The sequence below is a fragment of the Cryptomeria japonica genome, chromosome 9 (genome assembly GCF_030272615.1).
Source record: "Cryptomeria japonica chromosome 9, Sugi_1.0, whole genome shotgun sequence".
NCBI lineage: Eukaryota > Viridiplantae > Streptophyta > Pinopsida > Cupressales > Cupressaceae > Cryptomeria > Cryptomeria japonica.
In genome coordinates, this window is record NC_081413.1 from 589424180 (window position 1) to 589435598 (window position 11419).

At 33.8% G+C, this 11419-nt stretch overlaps 1 protein-coding gene across 1 annotated transcript; it reads right to left on the reverse strand.

The window, feature by feature from the left end:
• Positions 1-10049: 10049 nt before the first annotated feature.
• LOC131071858 (pathogenesis-related protein 1) lies at positions 10050-10974 on the reverse strand. Its single transcript, XM_058007823.2, has 2 exons — positions 10706-10974; positions 10050-10563 (listed from the first exon to the last, which is right to left on the reverse strand). The coding sequence occupies exons 1-2, from the start codon at positions 10884-10886 to the stop codon at positions 10262-10264; spliced, it is 483 nt and encodes a 160-aa protein (XP_057863806.2). The 5' UTR covers positions 10887-10974; the 3' UTR covers positions 10050-10261.
• Positions 10975-11419: the final 445 nt, after the last annotated feature.

Consider the following 11419-nt stretch of genomic DNA (forward strand, 5'->3'; position numbering starts at 1 on the left):
CTTTTCTTGTCTATATTTGTCTGTGTTATTTAAGTTCCATCTTCTTTGGAGTTTGTCTCTATTCGTCTTCTCGAGGTTGGCAGTGCAACTCTTATTTTATTGCCTCCAATTGAGTGACCTACCTCTTCTATTGAGGAGGATTTGTTTGATTCTAAAGAGGATACCTTGATGTTGTCTATTCTCTTTACATAGACACTTGCCTCTTAGTATCTCCAGGATGGGAATCTAGAAGCTACACCATCCTTAATTCTTTCTTCTCATGAAGTTCTTGGTGCTTCCCTCACAGTTGTCCCTCTTTGGGCTCATCCTCCCTTCCTGATGATCAATATTGGGAGGACAATTATATGATTTTGGGTGACTAATATGACAATACCGTTCTTATCTTGTATATTAGAGCGTGCCTTCCTTTATTCCCTCATGCTTTATTTATATGTTTGTGCCCCTCTGGAGGACCCAAGTTACTCTGTAGGTACTTGGAAATAGTGTGTGATGATTGTCTTTATATGTTTGTGTTCTCCTGGAGGACCCAAGTCACCTTGTAGGTGCTTGGAAATAAGGGATTGTATGTTGTGACTTGATTTTATTTGTTAATCATCCTTCTTTTATTTGTTGTGTCTTAATTTTCAACAGTCAAGGATGATGTAAATCATTTAGGCCATTTAGGATATCTTCCATATTGACTGGGATTTTTTTATATTTTTTTTCATGTATCTTCTTCAGATCTAGAAACTTTGAGATCATGATGTGTAACTCATATGAAACTATATGCATCATTTACTATTATTATTGTGATTTCTTTTAATGCCAAACTATTTGATCCCCTTGTCTCTTTGTATATTTGTTGATGTTGTGGGTATCATGTGTCATCTGTTGCAAGGTGGCATTCTAAAGAAACAAATTGCTATGTTGAAGTGACACAACATCTTTTCTTCCTTAGAATGACATGGATCTAATGGATACCATTCTAGGGGGGCTATCATATCTTTACAATCCTACATATCTACATTTGCATCATGCTTGTCATAGTATCTACAAGTATCTAGTAATCTCATACTATATCTTGTATCTAAAGCCTTCATGGGGCCCAAACCACTATCTAATTGATCTTTGATCACCCTATTTTATGACTATCTATTATAGCACAACTTGCTACCCATACTAGCAAAATATTTTTCTCGGTAATCACTATGTCTATGTTTGATCATATCGTTTTTGTATCAATTTTAATTATTTGTGGTCTAACATGTTTATGATGAAACAACCTAGCTGTATCATGAAGGTTTAGGACTCTTCCCTAGTGAAAAATACACATGGCTAGAGGATTCTCTTCCCCTTCATATCTTGGTAAAACTTTTTAACTCTCTCTACTTTAGCTCAAGCATTTCATAATAATGATATGCTCGTCTAAAGTAGGGGAAAATTTAACATCATAAATTACACCCTCTACAATTCCACGCTACAAAAGTGCCTAAAGCGGGGGCAAATGTAACATCGTAAATTGCACCTTGTGTAATTCCACACTACCAAAGTGACTTCACTTTAAGCTGATTGGAGAACTTCTTCAAATTTTGTTTTGTGAAGTCAAAAAGTGGGATTGGGTAGTTTACGACCTAAGCCCACTTTCCTCCACACATTGGACTATGAAAGAGCCTTGGGAGATATATCACTTTGACTACTTCTTGTGAGAGAAAGAGAGAGTCAAGGAATATCTCTTAGGGTTTCTATTCCTTTTTTGTAATATAGAGGTGATGTGCAAAATATAATGCAATGATCAACTATGCTAGGAGACAAACAAGGAAGCAGGTATATACTAAAAAATGCAGAATCTAACTGAACTGAAACTAAGAAACTAAGCACAAAGCAGGAAGGGGAATTTTGATGTGTACTTGGCACTAAAATTGGGGGTTGATTGAGTAGGACCAAGGTGTCATGCCCTGGTCCTTGATGAAATAGAGGGATGAACTTCTAGATCTAAGACCTTGAGACTCAGAGATGCAAAATTGCCAAAGAATGATCCAAACCTCAGAGGACCAAGGCACTATGCCTTGGTCCCTAAAGACTAAGATCAAATTCTGAAACTAGGTCTTTTGCTCTATCGGTTCTAAAGATCGTGTGTTCACCAGATTCCTATACCTGCACCTACAACATGAAAAATGGTGTCTAGGTGGCTATATAGGGTTTTGCCTTAGTCAAACCCCTTATTTTGGTCGTTTCCACTTCCACAAATAGCTGATAATATATTGAAAATGTGTGTGCAAGAATCTTGTGTGTATGCAAGATCCTAAATAAACATGAAAGAAAGCCTAGAGTTCTACCCTTCACTTTGGAGCGAAAACCCTAAATGCTTCTAAATGTAAATGTAAATGCTTCAAATCACAAATAGACTAATGGATCTAAAGCATGAATGTAAATCTAAAAAGGATTATTATGAATCTGCTACAAAGATCTGATCATTTAGAGTCATTATTTTCTCTGATACCAATTGTTGGAATCAAGGAACACTAAGAGGGGGGGGATGAATCAATGTTCTACCGGTTACCATATTTTCTAATATAACTTTAAACCGCTAGAAGCATAAGCATGAAACTGAAATACAGAAACTCAAAACAACCAACCACAAAATCATAACACCAAGATTTTTTATGTGGAAACCCAAACGGGAAAAACCACCATGAGATTTGAACCCACAATATTATTCCACTATGGCGTGTAGCAAAAAAATATTACATGAGGAGAAATGCACAAGCAATCAGGCACACTACTTAGAGCTCACTACTAAATTACAATAACGGCTACAACCCCAGAAGGCTCACTTCCTTACTGATCAATTACAGTGATGAAATATAATGAAAGAACTCAAAAAGAGCATCTAGCAATGCCTCGATGAGTGCCAGTTAAGCGCCACATCTCTGACTATATTTGCGCTGCTACTCTGCTCTGTTTCCTATCTCAGTTAGCTACTAGATCAAGAATACACAGGAAAAATTGCACTACAAAGGATTCTCTATCACCACTCTTTCGCATATCACTCATACCACACACCAAAAAGATCTTCAACACCGGACTTATACATCCGCAATCACAAAATAATCATTTATCAAGTCGGCTTGATGATGTAACGTATAATCATGAGTCTGCTTGACCAGATCACCAAATCAATGATAAAATGATGTCTCTATGTCAGCCCTATCATCCCATGTACGATTCATAACACCGCAACCACCGGATAGCTTCTGGACCAAAACTACTCTGTTCAACCTGAAATACCAGTTAACTAACTACTGGTTAATGCCTACTTCCAAATATCAACATCCATGATTATCAGGTAAGAATAACAAGAAGATAACTACCATCAATGACAACCCTAAACCATTAATCAAGCATCAATAACCACTGGATGAGTGTCAATTATCAACACATGAAACCATACCAAACCCTAAGGGAGAGGTACAAGCCAATCAACAGTTGGTGTCTCCTATTATTCTTCAATATCTTCAAAGATCCTAATTGATGTTGAAGATGATTGATGAGGGCTTGATTGATGCTTGATTTTCTGATTATAGAGTCCACATAACCCGCACTTTCACTTCATAAGTGGCTCCTTCAATTTCTTGTAGATGGATCCTTCAAATGAGAAAAGGAAAGGCTATATGTATGAAACCCTGGCTTTGTTTTGAGTCATAGGCCAACCTAAAAATGATATTTTTCACCAATTTATTGGATTTAAACATTAAAATACTGCCAAAATATGCCCCTGAAATTCGGGCAGAAAAAGTCAGGACCGGGTAGCTAGCTACCTAGTCTGGCCAACTTTTTGCCAATTAATTAATTGGAGAAATAAAATAAAAAGGGTCACACTTAGGGTTAAGGGGCCAATTTTATGATGTGTAGGGTGATGAAAGAAGACTTTTAATTAATTAAATGCTTAAAGAGAATTTGAAATGCAAGATGCAAAGACACTAAGGCGGGTGCTAACCTAAGAGTGAAATTATACCACCCAATTAAGGGTGTACAATTTACAATGCTACATGTTCGCTTTTTTTCTTGGCTTGCCTTGTCGCCCTTTATTTTATCCTTCTTTCAACTTTCTTGAATATCTAACTCATGGACACCTATGTAGTGCAGAGACGTCTATGCGTTGTGCTACCATCTCGAGAAAATGTAGACTGAAGGTGGCCTTTGGAACATTACGTATGTGATTGGCAGAGGTTGTAAAACCTCCTACATCACACATCGATGTTGAATTCATTTATGGGTTTCTTTTCTAGCCTTTCTAGGCTTCGTATGGCTCTCTCTTGCAATCCTTAACACTAATGAATCTCTTTAGCAATCTTTGAAGCATTCTCACACGTCTTTTTTCTCTCTTGCAATTTGAATCTTTCTCTTGGATCTATTCATTACTTCATTATTGGGACTCTATCAACACCACCATTTCATGCTTCAAGGGGATTTTGTGTTTCTTCTGTCAAACAAGCTCTCTAGTTTTTGGGTGTAGAAGAAGATTTTCTTTCCTCTTTCTTTTATCATTTTATTTATCATTATAGCATATCTATTATCATATTTACTTTATATCTTATTCATCAATCTATCCATTATCTATCTTGGTTGTTTGTGGAGGTGGTAACAGTGAAATAGGGGTCTAACTATGATGGACCTCTCAAAAATAACCCCATCATTTGTGTCTCTCTATTTTCTGTGTAGGTGTTTGAGAAGAGATATTTTTTCTAGAGACTTCATTTGTGGACACAATGTATCATCGTATTCCTTTCCCTTATGTTTTTATTCCTTACTTGTAGTTAGTTTAATTTCTATTATGCATTTATCATGCACTTAAATGCATTAAAATCCATAACTTGTCATTATGCATTTTCTAGCATGGCGCTCTGTACTCTATTTGTATGGGACACCAACATGCCACGCTTTCATCAATACCCCCACATGCATCCTTGGGAAAAGAGTTAGTAGAGGTCACCAAAAGATCTCCATGCCTTACCCTTTTAGATTCTGTGATCAAAACTTTGTGATCTACTTGCACTTGACAACTATTAGGCTTTGTGCTTATCTTGAGTGGAGAGATAGATTGAGTAAGTCCTCGAGAGGTTGTCAAAGGCCTTTCGTTGTGGTTTACTCTTTCCCCTTCTACATTTATATCATTGTAATTATCTACATATGATCTTACATAGGATGTATATCTTTGCCTATATCATACTCAAATACTCATGGAAATTTTTTAAATATTTGTAATTGTTTTTAAAAAATATAAATATAAATAGAAGTAGAGGCTCTATTTTTTATCCAAAAAAAATGTTTAATTTTATCTTCAATTTAGTTTTTTTTTTAATTTAAATAATTTATTGCATTTTATGCATGTAATCATGAAAAGTATATATTTATATTCTTTTCTTTCATGTTTTAGGTTTATAATGATTAATTTTTTTTAATATATAAATTAGTGTGTAAAATGGTTTGGAATAGCAATGATTAAGTTATCATTAAATGTATTGATTGGTGTATAAATAATATTTTTTGTACAAAAGTTGGAAAATAACATTTTCCATCCTTGACCTTGACATTATGCATCCCCATACATCCATCTCATGCCTTTATTTTATCACTCACTAATTTTCTTTAGGGGCACAAATGTATAAGTGATCTAGATCAATTTTGTGCCTACATATTTGAATTACATTATATTTCTAAAATTATTCAAAATTCAAAAAAAAAGAAACCTACAATATCACTAGTTTTTATGTGCCAAGTGTGAATTACATTAAATTCTACGATGGTGTATTTTGAGACCAACCCTAATTAGAATGAATTATCAAGCATCTATATCTATATAACATAATTGGAGAGAAAAAGCATGGGTTTGATTCCTAGTATATTGCTTTAGTATAACATCATCCTAGGATAATTGCATTCTTGCTTGCTATCCTCAATATTTTCATATAGGTTTGTAAAGTCATTCCATTAGGGGTTTAAGTTGAAGATGAACCTAGTGATTTAGTATATTCCTTAAAGGTGTTTATAAACATTGTCTATACTTATCAAATTTATATATGAAATAGAAGGCAAAATGAGTTGAAGGTTATGAAGATTTATAGTACTCATCTCTTGAAATCATAGGTTGATATCCATACACAAGTTCAAGTTTGTACATGAGGTTTTAAAATAAATAAAGTGTACAATTAAATAGCTAATTCATGGAAAACACACAAAATTATACAATAATGATGCATTGATTCAAGAAACTTGATTAAAGACTTCTTTAAAAAATTAGATCTACTTGTATCTATGTACTTGATTTATTTAATTTCTCATGCATTTAAATTTTGTGAAGCTCGATTGACAGTATTAAATATAATGTAAATTAGGTTAATTGATTTCTATTTGGTTTTATTTATTTAATAATCCTTGAGAATTTTATAAAAAGATATTATTCCCTCTACATATTATTTAATTCAACATGAAGTTAATTACATTAGATTCATAGGTACAATATTCTTGAGTCACTTATTTGGGCATGGGTTTGAACCCTTCACTTTTAAAGTTTAAAATTTAAATTCTTACCATATTGAGACATTCACTAACCATTATGAGCTTACTTATTGCATATTGTTGATTTATTTTATTAATAAAAGTTACATAATTTCATGTTCTTTTTCCATTATGTATGCACAACTAGTTGATTAGAGTTCCATAAATATAATAATTAGCTTACAAGGGGCATATATATGCATAAATTTAGCTCATGAAATCCCATAACCCAGTCCCTTCCATCAGTAATGCGCAATTTTTATTCTTCATTTGTATATGTATTAATCATCACCCTACATTAGATCCATATGTGTTGAATTCACCTAAGTGATTTCTATGAGTATATATCTAAACCTTATGCTTTTAAAATTCAAAAGTCAAATTATTATGTTGTTAAAAAAAAATTATGAGTTTTTTATGGGTTGACTTAATGCATTCTAGGTTAATTTGTGTTATTATTATTTGCATTTAATGACACTCATTCATTCAATTGAAAATAATCCAAGACATCCTAGGGAATTCTCATTGAGCACATCTGGATTCTAATTCTTTAGAAAATAATAAAGGAGTCTAGTAGTATTTGTAATAGAGTACATCATGCTAGGATCACTACATGCTTTCTTGTTGCCCTTAATTATTTCTCTTAGAACTATAAAGTTGATTCATTAGGGGTATAACTAGGGAGAACATGACATTAATATATTTTTTGAACATCACCTATCTTTACAAGTAGATATCAAATAGTTTCCAGTCAATTTAATTACATAAATGCATCTCCTATTTGTTTAGGTAAATGCATAATAGTTTAGTTCTACACCAAAGATTAGGTCCATGAATATAGATATTAAATCCACGCTCATGGAGGTGACTAGAATGAAGTATACTAAGTATTTGTAATTGAATATAATTATCTAAGTCAGCCCTAAAAAAATAAGCACTAGTGAATTAGTTCCTAACATCTAGCAGATCACTTTTTCATCATCAATTATAAATATAAATATCTTGTTTATTTTAATTTATTTTCTATAATCATTTGAGATATTTGTTTTTATAACTATCTATGATTAGTCTTAGCTCATTATGCTACTCCATGAATTTATTTCATAATAGTGATATAATTAGTTACCTTAGAGTTATTTGTGTGAAGAAGATGTAGTACATTTATTTTAATTATTTCATAGCATGAAGAGAGAAAAATGGAATTCCTACCTCTCCTAATGAAATAGGTGAATGCAAATGTGCCCTATAAATTTAAGGCTAAGGAGGGACCCCCACGAAATACCAAGCTATCTAAATCCTTGATAATAATGAAAACAATCTATATATGTGTCACCTTGTAACCATAGTGCTATCTATATCATCGTATTATCCTAATATGTAATGAATATTTTATCCAACCGAATATATCTCTATGGGATCATCCTATAATGTCTCCTATATGCACTTATAAAAAATAAATTAGTACGTTCTTTCATCCTCTCCCCATGTGACTAGTATCCTATCTATGACACTTGAACCCCTCATCCCCAATAACACCCAATACACCTAGAGGATGCCACATGCCTAAAATTGTAAGAGTCTTATGACATAGTGTATAACAATGACCCTCGTTAAATATATGTGTGTAGAGCCTATATAACTGGTTTTGGATGAAAAGAAGGGGGAATACATTGAAACAAAAAAATGTCAAATTTAAACTAAACTAAGCCTTTGATGAAGGAAATGTAGGCCTATAGATAATAAAAAAATATTGTAATAAACTCCATCATACCTACATGACTTTATGATGTGTTATCTGATGTGGATGAAGGATCATGGGTAAGTGAGATTTATTCTTATCAGGAGAGATCCCAAGTTGGCAACATGTACCTATGAACTTTGAAGCACCTTGACTAATACATTGTGCTTTTGAAATGGGGTTTTATATATATTTAGCTTAAGATATGGATGGTAAAGGTTAGGTCTTATATTGTATGACTAGTATTTATTACATGTGAGCAAAGATGAGAAGGATTCAAGTGGATGCATGTGATTAGATCAAGTTGATAGAATGTTTGGATAAATTTAGTTTGCATTGGGGAAGGAGATACAAGAAAGTGGAGGCTCAAGGAGAATGCAATTGGATAAATGAGATAGAATAATGAGATGAGGGGTTGAGATCGACTTGTCTTGCATGGAGGGATTGAATGCACAAATATAGGTGCTTGAGGGGATTGTAAGTGAATGGTAAAGATTTAACTTGAATAGAAGGTTGAGATTTGAATGGTTGATATTTAGATTTTAGCAATGAGGTAGAGATGATTTGTTTGTTGGAATTCACCAAGGTTTGAAAGCATGAGCTGATAACCTTCAACAAGTGAACAATGAAGTTAAATAGAATGTATACCATATACAAAATGAAGAATATATAATACAATGATCAACCTTGCATATATAGGTAAGGATGAGGAGGTGAGAAGTAGGGAGTAAAACTCTAACTAACTCTCGAAAGCACAACAGTTATGAACTCACTTGACAAATATTTGAGAAAGTTACAAGTATACACATAGTAGATATCTTGAATGATGAGGACACATGTATGTATCAATAATATAATGAAATAAAATAATAAAAATACCTAAATATGAATAGGCCAACCCTAAAAAGGTCATACTTTTACTAGATGTATACATATACTTTTTACCCTGACAACCCATTTAAGTGCAACTTATGAAGTAATTCTCCTTTATCTGCATCAAATCGCCTTTTCCCATCTCCTCCTCTTCCCTACCAGTGTCCTCCCAAAACTTACACCGTGGCCATTCTTCCACTACATCAACAGTTTGCAGCGGTCTTCTCAAACCACCAGCACATCATACGCCTTGGGAGAATTGGATCAGAGCATTAGAAATAAGTTCCAAGTGAATTGCAAATAACCTTGAAGATCTCATCTGACCTCAACTCCTTCGACAACTTAAACATCCATATCCAAATAACTTTCTTGATATTCTCCAATCGTGGATCGAAGCCCGACATCCATGTCCTGAATTACAGCCCCGCACTGCCCATAAACCAGGGTGCTCTCTTCAAAACATTATCCCTTTCAAAATCAGACTTAAAGGCAATATGCAAAAGCCCTAGGGCTTAAAACAATTACATCTGGAGAGAGGCCAACCCAATTTGCCCCTATCTATGCCGTAATCTTATCCATCATTAGCCAAATCCCAGCAAATTTTATGATCATCACATGCTTCTTAAGCCTCTCGACATTAGAGTTAAGGAGATCATCAGGAATGCAGAGATGTCTATATTTTTAAATCTGAAATTTCTATTTTTTTCATATAAATCATTTTATATTTTTAAAATTAGATTTAAAAGAAACTTTTATTTTATTTTAATTTTTTGAATGCAAATCATTTCATATTTTAAAACAAAATTAAATTCTAATAAATATTAACCATATGAAATTATATAATCTATACTAAAAGTGAAAAATTTAATTTAATTTAATTTCTCCACGTCTACTCTATAAAGATTATAAGGCAAGCTATATATTTATATTTAAAAATTACTTGACACGATCATAATTGAATACTCAAGTGTCACTCTTTGACACATTCTTATTGACCTAGATTTAACTGGCACTATTACCATGAGAGAAATCTTTATCACTATGAGATACACATACGTTTTTATTGAGCAAGTGGCGCTACTGCCATTGAGAAAGAGGGAGATCATGATGATTTCAACAGTATAAAGTGGGATTGGCAATAAGATATTCCTCCACCTGCTTGAACAAACCAGTGCTATTGGCCTTGATCTCCTCAATTTTGGCTTCATCATGGGGAACACCAGGGAGGCTATCATAGTTGCAGCTATAGGTTGTAATGCATCCACCCCCTGGTTTGGGGGTGTATTTAATCTTGTAACTTACCGAGGCCACTTTTTTCCCCAACACTCCTCCTTCCACATGGCTGAAACCATAAACCATGTTGGCCTCATCAATTAAGTCCACTTTCTCTTTCACATAGCTAAAATCTTTGTTGGCTGCAACAACGATTTCATATAATGACATTATCTATAATATAACTTATCTCTTTCGATTCATAACTCCATCGAAAAGCAATTATCTTATCAAAAACAATATCTTCAAAATGATGCAAGTTTAGAGTGAAACCAAAAATGTTACCTGGAGTGAACTTAACATGTCGAATGGTGCCAACTCCTCCATCACCTTGAAGAAGCGTAATGCCTGATATGAGTCCTGGAGCTTGCTTTGGCAATAAGTTGTGGGTGTCCAGAGTTGCTTTCCACAGCCTTTTTGCCTCCACTGGAGACTCTATTTCAATACTGAAGCTTCCGGCCACCATCTCTCTTTATCTTAAGATTTCTAGTACAAATCCTCCTAGAAACGCTTCCTTTCTTTGGGGTGGATTGTGGTGTGGTGTATGAGGGAATGCATGGTATTTATAGCCTGAAGAACAAGAGGTACATCCATTCGTATGAACTAAAGGAATTGGACTTTCCTGGTAACAAAAGGAATTGAATGCACACAGAAAACAAAAGATAGGGCACGTCATAGGTTTGAATGTTTACAACCCATTTTCATTATTTATTTCTTTTCAAAACTGTTTTAGAAGCTTCCTGGCCCCAGTCTCATTAAAATTCATATATGTGAGCAAATTTCAAATGTACGTGACAAGGACCGGCTGCTTTTTCAGATTAGGATCATCAATTTGATATGACAGAATTTGAATTATCTGATAGGAAAATGGTTATCTGTATTGACTTGCTGTACCATTATCGCTAGATTTAAGATATGTGAATTTATAGTTAGCTGATCTTCGTCTTAGCAACTTGAAACAATGTTAAAGGAATGCGGACTTTTTGGCTTACGCAGCCA

Excerpts from the sequence above, each read along its gene's own strand:
- LOC131071858 (XM_058007823.2), bottom strand. The coding sequence starts at position 10,886 with ATGGTGGCCGGAAGCTTCAGTATTGAAATAGAGTCTCCAGTGGAGGCA. Across the intron at positions 10,564-10,705 it reads ACATGTTAAGTTCACTCCAG|CCAACAAAGATTTTAGCTAT; the intron begins GTAACATTTTTG and ends TCGTTGTTGCAG.